This window comes from Micrasema longulum, unplaced genomic scaffold, assembly GCF_059751315.1.
Source record: "Micrasema longulum isolate JH-2025_06_02 unplaced genomic scaffold, ASM5975131v1 h1tg000280l, whole genome shotgun sequence".
Taxonomy (NCBI): domain Eukaryota; kingdom Metazoa; phylum Arthropoda; class Insecta; order Trichoptera; family Brachycentridae; genus Micrasema; species Micrasema longulum.
Window position 1 is genome coordinate 796,984 of NW_028277484.1, and position 19,175 is coordinate 816,158.

At 31.7% G+C, this 19,175-nt stretch overlaps 1 protein-coding gene across 7 annotated transcripts in view; it reads right to left on the minus strand.

The window, feature by feature from the left end:
• dac (dachshund family transcription factor) overlaps positions 1-19,175 on the minus strand; it is a 377,714-nt gene that overhangs the window by 231,056 nt on the left and 127,483 nt on the right. For 3 of the 7 annotated variants that reach the window (XM_088224354.1, XM_088224356.1, XM_088224351.1), the window contains exon 2: positions 7,096-7,256. In XM_088224354.1, the coding sequence (XP_088080480.1) occupies positions 7,096-7,256 (161 nt within the window). The remainder of the gene's footprint in view (positions 1-7,095; positions 7,257-19,175) is intronic. The other 4 variants (XM_088224353.1, XM_088224357.1, XM_088224355.1 and 1 more) reach the window with 2 other exon arrangements.

Genomic DNA, 19,175 nt, shown 5'->3' on the forward strand with positions numbered 1-19,175 from the left:
TCTATACACGATTCGCCCCTGCTAGGATGCACATTTTTTCACAATATGAGGATTTTTAGACCTGCTAGCATATTTTTAGGATGCAGTTTATTTAATAGGTAGTCCGTCTCTTTTTCTTTATGTGGTTTTTTCAATTGTGTTTCTACAATCAGTAGCCGGCTGTGAGTTTAATACGTAATGTTCGCGTAATACAATTTTTGATGAACAAAATTGTGAAAACAAATACTAGGCCCCGATTACAATGGGAAGTTCATAGAGTTGTCTTCGATTCTCTATATAGTAAAATGTATGAACGAAAATATATACAACTGTATGAAAATTAAAAATATCTTCATCAGTAACCATTAGTTTTTTTTTATAAATGTACGCAAATTGTATTTTTCATACAAATTGTACCATAAAATGAGTTCTGATTGCAGGACCCATTCCTCCGGGCTGTCCTTCAGAAAGTGCATTCCAGAAGGACACGGTGCTAGATGTTATTTCATCAATAAATATGTCGTGTCAACTATGCCAGGAATCGAGCCCGAGACCTTTTGAATATTACTGGAAAGGTCCATTCCATGGAGCAAAATTAACGCACTACTTAAAAAAATATCGTCGGTGATATTGCAATAGCGCGTAACTATAAACTGATTTTTTTGGCAGGGGATCCTATAAACAGTTATTTTTATATCATAGAATTAAGAATAGTCCAGAAACCACATACAAGCATCAAACAGAAGGTGACTAAACTACTCATAAATGAGTAGTTTTACGTTTTGACCCAATAGTTTCTTTATAGACGTTGCGTCACTCAGTACGCAACTCCTGATTTGAATTCAACTATGCCGTATTGTGTCCTTTCAAAATGTAAAAATACTGCAAGGATCTTAAAAAAACAGGATGGGATTAAGTGGCCATAAATTTCATTGTAATTAGCAAATGAATGTGTAAGTAGCACATACATTACTTAAAAATTCAGTCAGATTGTCGAAGAAAAGAAAATGAACATTTCGTTGGTGTAGCCAGGGTAGTATTTTTATTACCCTACTTTGCTCATCTAATGAGGGAACTAATGAAAATTGGACCTTGGATTAAACAATTCTGTGTTGGACATTTAACCGACATTATCTTTAAAACATCATATATTATTTAACACGATATAAAAATATCCGCTTTATGTAAAATAAAATTTGTTTTATATTTTAAGTCAGTAATTTCAATTACTCTTATTAAATGATCCTTTACTTATCTACTCTGTTGCGTCAATCAATATTTCCGCATGCAAAATAAAATTTAAGAGAAATCAACAGATTGCCTTTTTTACCTTACATTTGTGTTATGATTATATTTTTCCCATCGTGCAACATTACGCGGCGACATCACGAATGCACGCAACGAAAGTGGAGCATAGTGGGGGGATTTTTAGACACAGTCCGATGTATTCGAATATGATTATACGCTCCTTCTGGGCTATTCTTGATTCTATGGTTTATATATTGCTCACGATTTTAATCAAACGAAAATACCGCTAGAGTATCAGAAAAACTATCATTAATTAGAGCAAAAATAGCGATAATTAAAAACTATAGGCTCTTAGTCCCTATAACGAATTCATTTAAGCAAAACATTTTAGTAAAAAATAACAGGTTACGCGGTATTGCAGTATCACCGAAGATATTGCATGTACGCCGGATTGTATAGACTGGGTGGTGCTACCAAACTCGACTTTAATGTTTTTAGCACAAGGAAATGGTCTGAAAATTGAAACATTTATGTAAATCATAAAAACTCCAATCTTTCTTTACTAAAAAAAATATTTCAAAATTAAATTTAAATACTTTTTTAAATATCTGCAACATCTTTAAAGCTGCACTTATTTCTTAAACATCATAGTTGATTCATGTTTCTCCATGACTACCCAAGCCTTCGTTAGATATGGAAATAGATCTTCCCATCCCACAGTTTGTACCTAATTACCAAAGAACATGCGCATTGACTGGTAGGTACTTGTATAAACTACACAATATGAGAGATTGCAATTTCCTTCATCGTTTCCTACCATTACTCTTAGAGTTATGAATATGCTTTAATATGCTAATCAATGAGGTGTTGACGCCTACATGTATTTACAATACTTTATCATTAATTTTTATTCCAAGAAGTACTATAATTCTGATTATTTATTCAAATATTTCAATTTTAAGATTATTTCCTAAAAGTCGCAAGTAACTTGTGCTGGAAAATTTTTAATCGAGTTGTGGTAGAGTGGGATTTGAACCAATCAGGTAAGTCCAACTACCACGAGACCACAACTCGGTTCAACTTAATTTAAAATGATCTTTTTTAAAAAAATTACCACAGTTGTCTACAGAAATTTCGGTTTTAAAAGTTTGTATGTATCAGAAACGAACGAGCGCTAATACAATGTTGATAGCACAATGGCCGAGATTACAAATGCTTTCTTCAACGGTACGTATCGAGAAGGTATAAAATCGATATTTATGCACGAAAATGTGTATATTTGTATGAAAATTGAAAGTATCTTCGTCGGTAACCTGTAATTTAATATGTTTAGAAATCAAAGTAAAATTCACCAAAATGTTTTTTTCTTTAAATCGTAATTTTATTGAACACAAAAAAAACGCTTGATTCTCTTTACTCTTAAACGGTCAAATTTGAGGCAATTAAGTTAGTTTAAAAAAAGTTCCAACATTAAAATATAGCGGTTTATGTATTATCATAACGCATTTTTTATAGAATGTTTTCAATTATTAATTGCGAATCAACAGAACGTATACTAATGAATAATATAATATGCCTAATAAGAACGAGCCAATCAAAGTAAATATTATAATTTGCATTATTTTAGCTATACGAACATCATCAACCATCAATAGTAAAGCACGAAAATGACCCCAAGCTATCAATTATTTTTCACTAAAAGGTTTAGACAGGGACGAACAAAAAATCTTACTTAGAAAGGTGATTGTAAGTGTGAGAATCACACTCAAATGTTTCATAAAAAGTATGTGAGAGTATGTTAATTTGGTACTAACAAAAAATAAGCTCCAAGCATCACTCAAATACAGTACAACAATATGCATATTTACAATAAAACAAGGTACATCGCGTTTTTCGGGAAAGACGTATAGTTATCTTTATAAAGCACGTAGGTACGTAATGCGATTTATAAGTTAAATCGAATGTAATCGTATAGCTGAATGCATAAGAGTGGAAAAGTCGATTAACTTTCTTAAAATTTTTGAATGTCGAGTGTGTGTGAGGGTCGAGTTTATTAATGTCGAATTTACTAAAGTCAAATAGATTTATATCTATGAATATCAAATCAATGAACCTACGATAATAAATTAATTAACGATTGAAGTACGTTACTGAATATTCAGTAGCACACTCGTATTACAAACATTGTGACATATTACAACAGAGATGGAGAAAAATTTACAGGAGAGAATGTGGAAGTTCAGCCGTTTACCATATGAATTGAGGAAATGTGGGTGTTTTAACATGGGCGGAATTGTGAATGTTACACAGTGTGTAAAATGGCCACTTAAACCAGCCAACGACAGGTCATAAGCCCTGTAAATGCCTAGACTTCCATATTTCATTCTCAAAAATGTTTTTCCTCTCTGTTGAAATAAATTTAAATATGAATAACTCCCTAGAGAGAAATCCAGCCAGTCTGCAAACATTTCGACTTACTTTTTTAATAGTTTATCTGAACAAAATATGTTTTAATACTTTGTTTGCTATTTATAATGTATTAATATTGTAATAATGTGTGTATTTTATTGAATAAAGACTATAAAAAAAGTTCTACATCTCTGTTGTAGTGTGTTAATCGTGAATGGTATATATACATTTCACAACCTTAATTATTTTGGAGTCGAACATCGAAAAATGCAAATATCTGTCTTGCTAAACTATGCCATACTATAAATTATGTTAAAAAATTATTTATCTTGTTTTTGCTATTTCTTTTTTGTTGTAATTTAATTTATTTCAAAGTTGTTAATCGTGTCAACATAAATAAACTGAGCTATCTACGTTGATAAATAAATAAATAAACATATTTGTGAATGTCGATTTTAGGATGTAAATCAAAATGTAAATCAAAATACAGATTAATGCTAAACGACACATCGTAAAGTACGTAAGCTCTTAATGTTAAAAATAGTGCAAATTCATAAACAAAACAATAAATATTTCAAAAACATCTAGGGGATGGTATTTACTATTTACATTTACATCACCTACACGTTTCCTTGTTCCTCTACCTACCTACATACGTAACGAATTCCTGGGATCCTTCTCATCCTTCATTATAATTCCCATTTTAGTCGTATTGAGCCTTAGTTGCCGCGTGGCAAATTGTATATTGTGCCACCATTAGGTCAGGTGATCCAGGTAAGAATAGAATATTTATAAATTTCGACCAAAATACATCAATAATTCAAACATTATAACTTTATTTTTCGAGTAATTTGTCGATTTGAATAACTACGTATTGTGCCGTTTTTTCATAATATTTTCAAATTCGAAAAGTAACAGAATTTGTAAGACAAAAATCCTACTTCTATCAATAAATTAATGCTTTTTTGGATTCGATCGATTTTTAATGTAATCTACACATTTATCAAAATAATATTTTAATACAAATGTAATTTTACTTTGTTTTCTCTGGGAATGTGATTTTAATATGAGTTATCGCGTTTTTCATTATTGTGTTAAGCTGTCTTATGTAAATAAAATAAAATAAATAAATACTCTGAGCTCTGCATAACAAGTTGTTATTATTTGTTTAGGCATTAATATTTCGTTAAGCTCTTTGCTGGTAAGATCGGATTCTACCTTTCAAATGTTATTCTAGGTAACAGATACGCCAAAATTACGAAATTGTTGAATAATTATGAGGGAGAAATTAATAATCTTGTCTATTTTGCTGGGGTAAAAATCATTATTTTTGTTGCTAGTTTCGGTTGAATTTATCTTGAATTGGTTTGAATATTTGTCAAAAGTCAGAATTCGCCCTCAATTACTCCCGCCATAAAACGGACCGGGTTGTTTATTATTTGTTTAAGTCCTGTTAGTGTTTGGACTCGGTCGGGTATCCTTGTTATACCGTCCCCCCCGCCGCGCCGGGTCCCGGCTCCCACCTCTGACCCATATTAAATACAAACTAACCATTAACGATTTCAATCCTGTCCGCTCGTAAAATCAACCCTACGCGGCAAAAGCTCTTCGGCACTTCATTGTTTTAAAATAAAATAAGTTTGTATAAAAAATTTGCCGCTTTTTGTAGCTTACAACTAGATTCAATCATAACCGTTTTAGAATTTTACTAACGGTAGTCAAAAAAATGTAATGAAATTTATTATACGATAAAAATTTAGTAATCGCGGTCAACTTGCAAAATGTTTCTTAGTTTGGTGAATGTAAATATCTTTATTGATTGTATTGTTCCCTTTCTTACCAATTTGTTTTGTGATATTTATGTAGAATGTAAATACATACTGCGACGTAGATTAAATCAAAAACATGGAAACCTTTATAATACTAAGCGTTAAACAATACAGAAACGGTTTTGGGGATTTAAATGAAAAATAATTAATCCATAATCTCTTACGCCATTTGGAATGTAAACAAAAACAATCACAAAGCAAACATACACCAACAAAAGGTAGAGCGGAAACCCACAAACCCCTCCCAATGCTGAAAGTGCCTACACAAACGTTCACATCACTTCCTTGCGCCTAATCACAACTGTATAATATAAACCTTTAATTACTATCAACAGAACGTTTCTTCATTCACACAACAGGCATGGCACTGGAAAGGAAAAGAGTTAATTCTCTTCCCTTTCCGTTCAAAAAAGGATTACAAGCCCCCATTTTCTACCTCACCCCGTATTTCCCATTTACTCAGTGACACCTACCCCCATTTCTGTCATCGTTTCGTCAAAGGTGAAAAGCAAATATTTACCTCGAAATTTTGTTAAAAATGTTTGTAAGTAATGATTAAGAATGTTTTTGAAAAATAATGCTCACCGTTTTGATGCTCAATCAAGCTAATGTAATTATAATTGTGAAAAAAGATATATATAAAAATACCTATATACTTGTATGTTTCTAAACTTATTGAAAATAATTTTGTTTTACCCTTTTATAGAACATTTGTTGGAACATAAATTGATAAACGAAATTAAAGGTGGATCCTTTTATTTTCTTTTCTTTTATTTTAATTGACTCAAAATTTGTTATTCGATTTGGTTTTAATCCTCTCTTCTACTTATACGAAACAAATATTTAATTTGTTTGATTCCCTAATATTTCAAGTATCAACCGTTGAAGGGTAGGCGAGGGTGACGGAGAGGAGAGAGGAAGATACTTCTCAGCCCGTCCCATTTAAATTAGAAATAAACAAACCGTCAGAGAGGGAAATAATCACCGAAACACAGGCACAAATTCATTCAAAATACTCAAACACACCCTGCGAACAAACAAGAATAATGAAATATAATAACACGGTAACATCGTCAGATGTATAAATGCTTGAGAGAGGAAATAGAGTGATTAAATAGAGCTCAGGAAAAGACGCGAAGTAATCAATCATCCGCTCAGCTACGGGGAATGGGATGGGGTGGAGCGGCCCATCGCGACTGTCGCCGCCCGCAAGAGGGAGCAATTAGAGTCGTGATCTCGCATAACTATCTTCAAATCATCCCGCCAGCCTACAAACTCTAGTACAGAGGCTACTTCTTGCGGCGACTTTAAATTAACGAGGGAAACGCGAGACCACAACGGAATACAATCACAGGGACAACTTTGATAATTGTGAACATCATTATATAAAGGAAAATTACAATATGGCAAGCATAGCATTAGTGCGTCTACGATCAACAATGTTTTCATTTCAGCTATTCGACTTTTTGGATATTCATTTACGTTTAGATATTTATGTACAATTTTCAGCTTGGATTTGTATCCCATTAGTGAAAACACTAAAGTTTTTGGTATTTAGATCATTTAGCTGAAATATCTTTGCGAACTATTGCTAGGCTTTATGTGTTAGTCAAGTTTGTTTTGAACTCACCTCCGAGGTGTCCATTTTCGTATGGCGAGTACTCTCCGTTCTCCATCCGATGCTTCTTGAAGGGGTGTCCGGCGGGCAGATGGGCGGCGGCCAGCGACAGCCCCAGGGAGGCTCGCTTGGGCGGCCGACCGGGCCTGGAGCTGCGGAGTGGTAGACAGTTACTGTGGTTAGAGACACAACGGTGTTAGTACTTCAGGCGCTCCACACCGACTCAGGGGCTCAAGGAGTCTAACTCTTGAGTGTGTTCATGTGTGAATGTGACTTTACTCACCCAAATGATGAACAATTGAACATTGATAGTAACATGTTCCTGCATAACTGTGATTTTACTCTTGCCATCATTCAGGATGACGCATTATCCACCATATTAGCAAAATGTTCAAGTATGGCTGTGGTTTTATTTTTGTCATCATCCGGAGTGATGTTACATCACACGAGATGATGAATGAAGTAATTCTGTTAAAATACTTTGTGTTAGCGACTAATGTAATCGATACTCAGATAACAATCTATAAATTAAAAATGACTATCATCATAACGGCTGAAAAAATTTCGTGCACTTTTTGCAAAGAATGCCCAAAATAATGTATACCGCAGATAACTGCTGTTATAAAAATATTTACAATTGATTTGATAATTCAATCAAATTTAGAAAAGAAGAATTGATTTTTTGAAAAATCTTTTGAATCAAGTTCACAATTTTGAAAAAGGTAAAAACCAGATGTTTTTTTAAAAAATTGATTGGAGTTTACGTTAATTTACTTATTAAGAACTCTTGTCTGGGAAGTTGAAATGCGCTTTTGCAAAAAAAGAATGAAGGAAGGTGCTGATTGCATTGATAAATTTACATGTTAGTTAATTCGCAAAATTTCATTGGAGATCTCTGTGATGTTTTAATGTGTAGTGGTTATAATTGAGAAACATTTAAAATGTATTAATAGAGGTCAGGAGTATACCAATAAATTAAATTTACTTAAAAAACAATTTAATAATTAATCAAAAAGAAAGAAGAATATATACAAGTTATTATGATTTAGATTCAAATATTTTTTCAAAGATTTATTCAAGTACTTCTTCCTACAAAATTTAAATTGACTTTTTATGTAAATGGGAAAAGTATAAACATTCATTTTTGTTAGTAAAAGAGGACATAAAATCAAAAAGAATAAAATAAAAACCCCGGATAACATAAGATAACAAAATAAAGGAAACGTAAGGAAAATTGTACCAGATTGCAGACGATAAAATACTTTTATCGCACCCTCGCGCCAACTACGTGGAGGATCACGCCAAAGTCCTAGCCATGATTTATCCAGTAAAAGGACGATGTATTAACGGATTTGCTGGACCAAAGGACACGAAGTACAGAGGTGAGATAAGGAACGAGGATTTAATAAGGTGGCATAGATCATTCGGCCGGTCACACGGAGAGGGGGAGGAACAATGTTGCTAAATCTCCTCAACCCTTGCAAGGGAAAGAAGAGTAATGGCTATCTCGAACTAAAAAATAATTGAATTTTTCTGAACCAGGCATATTTCATACGGAACTTGCATGTGGGTAACTAAATTGTGAAATAGCTTACTTTTGGTGTATGGTAAGTACCTTTTTTGTTTTATTTTTTACGTATTCGTTTAGAAATTAAGCACCTTTTAAAATGCTTACAATATATCTATGACGTCATTTTAGTAATCAAGAGAAGAAAAAATGTGTATACCGTAATAGATAGATTTAATTATGTGATTTATAAATGAACAAAAAACTGGCCAACAAATACTCAAATCAGGGACCTTAAATCAAGTGAATACATATGAATTTTAAACTTTTCATACTACCGTATTTCATCATATGAATAAATTATTTTTAAACAGTCATCAAATTCAAGTCAAATTATTTTTCTTCGCATAACTCTGAAATTTCAGTACTTGTACAAAATAATCCAATTAAAAAAAATAATGCTAAAATTAAAAAAAAAAAAAAATCCAAAATATGCCTTGCATTTTTTTTTAATTTCGCAAATATCGTAACCCGTTTGAAATACGCCACCTAACTATATGTCAAATATTTTCTCTCGGTAAAACACATTTTTGTATTTTCTTGTGTAACCAATGCACGGTTTTATCACCATCATTCCCTTTCCGTACCTAATGGTGCTTAGGACACTGTATTGGTACACCAATCGCAGCGTATCTCGATCATTTTTTTGTAACACGAAGATAAGATGCTTAGTCTTACGCTTCAGGGACTGTGAAATATTTTAGTGTAAAAGTGCCATTTCAAATAAATATTTCATGTCAACCATGTCGGGAATCGAACCCGAGACCTCTTGCGTGGTAAGCTAATCCGCTGACCACTACACCACAGACCGACGTTTCACGTTGCACGGTTTCACTTGCAAATATTCCGTACCTGCTTCGGCTATAAATCTCGGATATTTATAAACTAAACTGAAAGATAATTTTACAGGCAAATTAGAAAATTAATGTTTACAACGTCCAATTTAGGAAAAGTTCTAGAGGGAGTGGTTAAATTATAGGCGCCCTATTAAATATCGCGGCGACAACCGGGTGCATTCAATAATGATCATTCTTATTCAGCGATTATGATAATCATGTTCGTTGAACTATGCCATTTTGAACAACAGTGTGAAAATATTATTGGCGTTGACAGCGAATTTTCATTCCGCCGCTATGATTAATAAATTTTAAATTTCCTTAATTGGACCGGCCATAATCATACTTCGCCATGACAAATTGCCTTATATTTTCAACGTTGTTTACATCGCATCGGTTAAAACATGGGCTCTCAATCTCAACTTTGACCAATCAATTATATTACTTCAAGCTGGCACTGCGTTTTGCGTTTGCTGGTCAATTATAAAATACTTTGCCATTATAAAAACAACATGCAAATGAAAATACCTTAGCATTTACTTCCCCGAGAGAAATCACGTTTTTCCGCAAACTTTCTTAATATGTCCCAAAAACATTTTAAACAATTTTCAACAGTGATTTTATCAATAAAGCAGAAATGTAATGAGAGTGTTATAAATAAGCGATCAGAAGCGGTTAATAAGTTTTTCAGTAATTATGTTGCGTCTCATTTGTCACAAACACAAGATAAATTTAATGAGTTTTTCGTTCAAAATCACAGATTTAAAAAAAACGTAATGGATTTAAGATTTTTTTTCATTGAACCTATGTAATGCTGATCTTTCTAAAAAAAAATTTTAATAATTTTTTTTTTTTTTCTTTCAAATTCACTATATTTTGTTGATCCTTGCTAAATTTTTTTGATGGATCCTGTGTGACAAGTATTAATTCCTCAATTATTATTTTACTTTCCTCAAGTAAAGTATGTGGATTCATTTTTAATCTTATTATATTAAATAAAAACTAATGATATTATTCCTTCAGTAATTATAATACAGTACCAAAAAAACAGTATTAAATTGGTAACTGTTTTTTATTTTTATATTTATCAATAGATGGCAGTAAAATGCGTTATCTACTCTCTGCTTTATCAGTTGAATTATTTAATTCAAAACAGACATACCCGCAAACTGTCAGAAATCGCAAGAATGTGACAATTCACTTAGTAAAACTTTTAACTCACAGAAATAACGCTAAAGATTATATTATTCTGTTTAATGCTTTGCCTGAAAATTTGCAAGCATATATAATCTACCCTAAAATCACCTCTGATAATCAAAACTTCACAAATTAACAATATTTAAAACAGTTTTAACGGAGCGATCAGAAAAACACGTCGTACTGCGTAAGTAGGTGACTCGAATTCTAAAAAAACAATAATATTTTCTTTTTGAAGACACGTTAGAATCAGAACGTAGTAAATAAATAGATATGTAAGATTAATAAGATACGCGTTGGAACGATTTCGATACACGATCAATTAGTATAATTATAATATTATGTACGTTATAATGTTTGTATTCACCCGCGATAATCCAAGAAAATAAGAAAAGTTATCCTACTCTTCTGCTAATCTCTGGTACGATTGTGTAATGGCGCTGTTTTGGTATGTCACGGTACTGTCAGTTATGATTCAGAATGGCCACCACCACAGTATCAGATTACCTTCTACCCCATTTCTTTTTACGACAGGACGATCCATTACTGCGAATGTCTGTTTGCCTGTCCACACTGTCAATAAAGGAGTAGAGAGGAGGACAGTGAAGAGGGAACGGTAGAGAGTAGTCAGAAGACCAGCGCTGGTCAAGTGACAGCTCTCGCGTCCAAATGCGTGTCCAATTATCAATTCTTTCACGTATACCAAACAAAACATAGAATTAAAATGAAGGAAATAAAAATATCTTGGTTATTGACGTCTCACTGAATGGTTCAGTGATCGCATAACACTCTTAGTAACATTCACCTTTCTTTCAATATAATTCTGTCAAAAAAATATGTACGTACATTGCAGGCTGGATTATAAATACGTATATATTTTTTTTATTACAAAATATACACATCATATGAAAGCATACGCAAATAAATATACATATATGGAGAGATATTGATTTACCTGTACACGGTATTTTAGGGCTAGACTGCGAAACATTAAAGGAACATTCCTCATAGTAAACTTTTTAAAAATCCTTATGAATTCTATTTTTTTTTTTTTATGTAATTTGAAAATTGAGTTGATCCTTAATTTCTTTAACTAGAATCTCTTCCACAAACCCCTACCATTCCCCTTCCCAGCCACTTTGACCGTTAGTCAAATACGTTTTTTATATCTTTTTTAAAAGTGTGTAGGGATTTGTGGAAGGAAAACTAGTCCGATGAATTAAATATTAACTCCATTTTCAAACAATAAACATTGAAAAATGGATTATTTCGCAAAAAGATCCTTATATTTTCTGATTACCATGAGCAATGTTCCTCTGAAGTTTCGCGGTCTGGCAATGAAGCAACTGTGTATTGCTTGAATAGAACGTGGTAAAAAAATATAAAATTATATCATCCATAAACACAATCAAATAATTTTGAAAACATATTTCAATTAATATATGTTCATAAAAACCATGTACTCCTAATACGCTTTTTGTAAAAAAAAAACCTTAAATTTAAACACCCTTTTAAAAGTTCATTATCATCATCATTCCCTTTCCGCACCTAATAGTGCATAGGACAATGCCAATGGAGTTCCAATGTACACCAATCTCAGCGTGTCTTGATCATTTTTGTTACATGAAGGTAAGATTATCAGTCTTACGCATAAGGTTCCAGTCCAGGGACTATGAAATATTTTAGTGTAAAAAAACACCTTTTCAAATAAATATTTCATGTCATCCATGTCGTGAATCAAACCTCTTGCATAGCAGGCAAACGCACTGACCACTATACCACGAGGCCGACGTTTTAAAAGTTAACGACTAAAATTTAAGTTTAATTTTAGTTATCTGAGCAAGCATCGCCATCAGTGGAATCGTCAATCGCCAAACTGACTATTGATTTTGTTAACTTCTGATGTTATTTGTTTTATAACAAAAATGTAAATAATTCGGAAATTTTTGTAACAAGTAATTTATAATATTTTTGCACTGCAATTAAGAATCACTAATTTTTAATCCATTTTCCACCAGTTTAAGGACGCATACGAAATTTCCTTTTGCCATCCACTTTTATTTTTATTCCACTGTCAATAAGTGTATTCCACATACATGTAGTATGTAGGTATGTCTTTCACCCCAAAAACTAAGGGATAGTGGAAACTGACACCATATTATGGAATTGGCTTTAAATATTTGCTAAGCCATATCAATCGGTCATCGGCCGAGTCAATAGAGATTCACACAAAATGAAAACTACTCGTATAAAAGAAAACACTTTACTGGGAGAAGTACACAAGATTTTTTTTTAACTTACGAGAAAAATTGTTTAAATTTTTTAAACTTTGGCGGTATTTGAGAACAAACCAACTGGTCACTGGGTTAAATGTATAAGTAAAAATATAAATATACGCCAAACACGGGTTTTACTTTTCCTAATGCTTCGAAACGTTATCAGATTAATCAATTAAAATGTACATATTGTTCGTACATTTTAATCTGTATTTTGTTTCTAAGTTAGTACCTACGAGTACACATTGGTACTCCGCAACATTATATTTAACTTTTTAAATAATTTATATCATCTCCTTTTGATTGCATACATTTCCTTGTTTACTCATATTAATCTGTTGACATAACTTAATTTACATTTCATTATTACATTCATTTTTTTTGTGGCGAAGAAGTACTAAATTTCGCGTTTTAAGAAATAACTATTAATAAAGTAAGATGTTCAAAAAAGGGATTAATTCATTTTTATAATATTATAAATGGAAGTCTCTAAATGCCGGAAAGTTTAGGAATTAATGCGAAGGAATTATTTTTATGTATGTAGTGAGTGTCTGAGTGGATAAGGAATACAGGTATGTATGAAATACGAGTAGATCCAGAACTCTGGATGAGAAAACTCTCATCAGTTCTGGATGGCTAGTCTCGAGTCATGAGTAAAAATACTGAAAAAGGAAATCGGGTGGAGAAAAGTACACCTCGTAGTGAAGTAGTTAGCGCCATGCTCATGGCTCCAGGTTCGATTCCTGAGAAGATTAACCTATAATATTTGTTTTTAAGGTGATTTCACACCGAAATATTTCATTGTCTCTCTACAGACACCTGAAACGTAGCACTGATCACCTTACCTTCCTGAAACAGATGATCAAGATACGCTGCATTTGATTTAACAATGCAGCGCCCTATGCACCACCTGGTGGGGATAAGAGTTTAATGATGAACTATTTGAAATATTTTTTTATGAGTTTGACCTTTACGTGCACCCCTTGTCAATAGGAACGCGGGACGAAAATACGTTAAAACGATTAATTTTCCGATCTTGAAAATTAAAAGTTAAACGGCGTCGTCAAATATCACATAAAAGACAACGTTTACACATGTCCCGAATAGCCAACGTTATAGTTTAACACTCGAGGGAGGCTAAAATACGAGGGACTTGGCGTAATCTCCGAAAAACACACCCCTAACGGCAATAAAAGCTTTCGCTAATAAAAAGAATTAAATAAATAAATAACCAACCGGAAAAAATGACGCCGACACACATCCCCACGGCAAACCATAATAAAATGGAGAATAAAGTGTTAGTCCGTAATAGGAGACGACAAGCAGTTTTGTTTTATGTGTCTGGGGTCCGAGAGATTTTTATGCTCCGCGAGGGTTACCAAAACCACGGAAATTACTCGAACCTAGGAAAATATTTTGCAAAGAATAATAATAACGTCATTTATGTTAATACTAGATTACAACGTGATCACAAATATACATATTTATTCCGGTTCTAGGAACCAACATTTATTGTATTAAATTATTTTAATATTAATTTAATGTCAGGCAAATGCACTGACCAGTACACTATGAGACAAATATTAATCTTCAGTCAATTCCATTTCGTTGGATTTTTTCCTAAACGTGGCCGCAGAATATTATTTTTTAAATATGATAAATGTCGGTTTATTAATTTTACGGTACCGTGAGGATTTGGAAAATACGTGTGAAATGGGCCTTTCGTTTCTTTGATTGCAGCTCGTCTTTTGATGAAGGGCAGTGCAGGAAAAAAATACTAAGCAATTAATGTAAAACTGCGCGTATTAAAATATATAATAAACGCGTTTATTATGAATATTTTCAATTGGATCAAAGTTAATTTATGGATCAAATGACAACTTTTTCCTAATCAACGTATTCAGATATGAATCATATTTTTAAAAATAACGTACATAAAATTAAGTTTTACTTAAATTTTCTATGGGATCGAATTATACTTGACCAATGTTATTGCTCCGTACAATTGCAATATTACGCGAATCATCGTTGAATTGCTGCAAAATTAAAACAAGAGGTGATTGTTACCAATTAAAGCAAAAAATCTACAATTCAATGTGCTTGACATAGTGACCCAGTCGTGAATAAAACCATAGACATCACGCATATCAGTGAAGCGTGCTAATAACATAATAAAAATTATATCTACACACTTAATTAATCTATCTTAACCAATAAAATCATTTACATGAGAAAACTTTTTTGACAGGCGCGATGAAATTAACCTAAGTATACTATTAGAACCACAATAATATGATTTTATTATTTTTTATTATTTATTATTACAGATCACTTTAATATCGTTAAAAACAAAATGGATTCGCTGTAAAATTGTAATGAATATGAGTGTTAAAAAATTAAATTATTATGAAAATAAAACTTTGTTATTAGTGTTACACAATTTTTATTATTTTACAAGAACACTACTACAGTTTCAGGATAGCACTCCTTCCATCGACGGGTGATGTAAAACTAATATAGTAAACACAGAATATTGTTCACAATGTCATAGAATTCAAACAAAAATAAACAAATTAATCAGTGAAACTTGGAGCAGGGGGGTTTTTTTCCACTTATCTAAGGTGTTAACAAATTTCATAATAATTTAAATGAATTGTTACGAAGTAAATGCCGATTCAATTAACAATGTTAAAAAATTATTTTACAAATATTTTTAGAAGTTGTTTATTAACATTTGATCAATATTTATAAAATCTATAATTATCGCCCTAAAATAATTTAAGGAGAATACATTTTGTACTTCAAGAAAGTACAAAAATACATAGTATTTCGAAAGAAAATTGCCTGTTAAAAGTATTTTGACTACCTAGTGCTACTTTTTTGTATAAATCAAAATTAGTGAACCCTCTGTTTTTAACCATTGAGTATACCCAATATATCCTCGTCATTTTTTAATCTGATTTTCACAAAATTCTTGTGTTATTATTTATTCACCCAGAAGAAATATTGCAATGGTTGTTTCAATATTTATTTCACAATAAATAATAATGATTGAATTAACGTAATAAAAAAAAACAAATTTAAAAAACACGTGTGATGTGTCATAATGCAGTCTACGAGATTATGTTTATGATACGACCATAGGAAGGTATAAAAAATATACATAAATCAATCATAATAAAAAAAAATGATTGAGCTTCGAAACCACGACTCGGCTTTGAGTCATAGATTTTTTAAGTACACATGTCCAAAAATCGTCGCCTCGAGATTATAATTTTAAAATGATTGATGGCATAAAAGTGGACTTGAATTGTGTGCAATCAAATCAATAAATTTTGTTCCTAAGAAGGTCTTAAATGTAATATCCAAATATAGCAATCTTATCCTAATGTTCACATGTTTATATTTTACAAATCATTGTTTATGTGATAACCAAAAACGGGCTTTAAACACGAAGGCTATCTGGAGATTGAACAATATCTATCAATTATATTTGGGTGAAAGTAATATTTTTAAAGGGAGAATCATGATTTACTTTGCTCCTGTATTCCGTGACTCGGTGTAATTTCATTTCCTTTTCGGAAATATTTATAGGAAATAAAAAATGGTATTAGCCGATATTGGATTGGATTGAGTCGTTACGCTGTAGGGGAGATAAATGAACAATTAGGGTTACTGGTAATGTTAAACTGATATCAAATAGTTTTACTTTTATTAAATGTGGCGTTTGTTTATTCTTCAAGCATATTCGCTCTATTTGTCTTACTTTTATTCAGTAATCTTGAAAATAGTCAATCAGATAATTACACTATCGCTCATCATTTCAAATATTTAATTAACTTCGTTACTTGTATTTGTAAATTGAGATCAAGGTCATTAAAATAAACCTTAACCACTTTTATTTGATTACCAAACAGTTTTGAAGATACACAGGCTTCTTTGTTATCAAGGTAACATTTAGTATTCAATATAATCCTATTTTATTATTTTAACAGTATCTGCTACATACTAAATCTAATTCACGTAGTATTATTTACAATAAGTATCTCTGTCATTTATTTACCATTCACATTTTTAAAAAAAATAAAATTGAATTATTACAACTTTTGATTACTAAATCTGTAAATGTCAGATAATCCTTGCAGATTTTTTAAATAATTAAATTTAAACACAAACTCTCCGTAAGGAGTTCAGTAACAAAACAAAGCATTGTTACTGGTGCCATGAATAATAACAAGAATATTAGTTTTTTAATCTATAATAAAATAGCGGAGAAAATAAAAAAAACGTGTAAAATTTTAATCGAGACATTCGTAAGATTATATTATTTTATAATAATCATCGAAATGGTCGTAAAATTAATACAAAATATGTTCCTAGCGTGGCTTAATATAGTTTGTAAATATAAATATTCTCAGGAAACCCCTAATTTATAATGTAAGGAAGCCTGTTAATGTCTTCTCCTATGTATTTGTTTACACGTATCGAAACATCGCAGTTACATTTTATTTGTTTTTATATTTAAAAAATAACTTTATTATGTGTAAACATCAATTCTTCGGGGTCTTTATTTATAAATGAAACATAATGTTTACCTTATGAAGGGTTGATTCTATCTATAAATAATAATCACATATTTGAGAGCGTTTTTTAAAACACATTGAACTTTTTGTTTATTTATGGATGTTCTTTAACTGTCGATGCATGTCTCCCGAACAAATCCCTTAGCAATAAAAACAAACAAAAGTAAACAATCTTGTATCTAAACGGGTCTTTAAAGAGAGTTGTTAACATTTGAAAAAAGTTTAGTTATTTTGTTTGTGTAAATCAGTTTTAACCTGACAGATACGGATATAGCTCATAAAATGAAATGATTTACTACGAAAATGCTACCTTTAATTTCAAGTTAAAAGTTCGTTTGATTCGTTTTATTTAGCACTTTTTTTATATTGTAGCAATAAATTTTTCTTATAATCATTTTACCTTTATCCGCAGCTGATTATAGGACACTTTTCCACCAAATGCAACGTTATTAAGCTTGTTTAAAAAAAAAACATGGCTTTTTTTAAAGTCTAATCAATACTTTTTATGTGCAATCGGCTACCTCACTATAAATAATATAAATCACAACATATTTATCAGTTGCTTGTAGTTCCTATGTGCTAATCAACGTTGGGTTATGTTCAGTCATAAAGCTGGCCTAGTTGTTAGATAACTTATTGCGCATTTTCATGGATGACGAGCTAGATATTTGCGAGGATGACCGTGTGACGTCATTATTTCCGCCAGAGCTGGTGGAGAATCCAGGCATTAGGTATATGAAAGCGATTTAGTTTAAAATAAAGGTGGCTTCCGCAGTGTAGTGGTTAAGACGCTTGACGCACACACGAAAGGTTCCAAGTTCGATTCCCGGTGAGAATGGAAAAATTAAATGGGATAATTCCCAAGCCGGTGTGTTCTGTACTGTATTGCAAAAAACTGTATTTTATAACTTGGACACGAGTAAATTTCAACAAAGATGGATACTATTTTTGCAAAGGGAGTGTGGAAGTCGTTAGCTGGGCACCGAATACAATGGAAAATTAAGAGATTTACCTTCAATTTTCAATACGCTGAAAAACAAAAATAAACATTTTCATTTTGATATTACAAAGATACAAATATTTATACTTTCGAAGAAAAAAAAATATATTTTTATGAACTATTTAAAATTCTTCTGTTGACTTCACATTTTATTCAGAACCCTTGTTTATCAATAAATTAGCCTCTCTATATTCGTTGTAATTCATCCACACCTTGGAATAACAAGGTTTCAACCAACAGTTCAAGTTACCGAGTGAAAAAAGTTCCAATTGCAATAGTCTTTATTTCCTTTATACGCCGTAACACCATCTACTGAATATTTAAGAAATAACCGTGAAAAGTTTCAACTGCTTCCAGTTTTTGAATACTATTTATGAACCTTGTTTCACAAATTGTATTCAATAATACAGTGTCAGTCAAATGGAATCTTGTTATTCCAAGAAGTCGACATATCAATCCTGATAAGTCCTTAAGGGGTGGAATGCACTCCTTATCTACAAACAATCGGACATACACAATAAAAAGTTTATTTACACTTGAAGCCACATTTAAAATACCGGTATGAAAAATTGACAATAAAACTGATACGTTGTTTTATACAAATTAATTTTCTTTGAGGAACACTCAAACGTT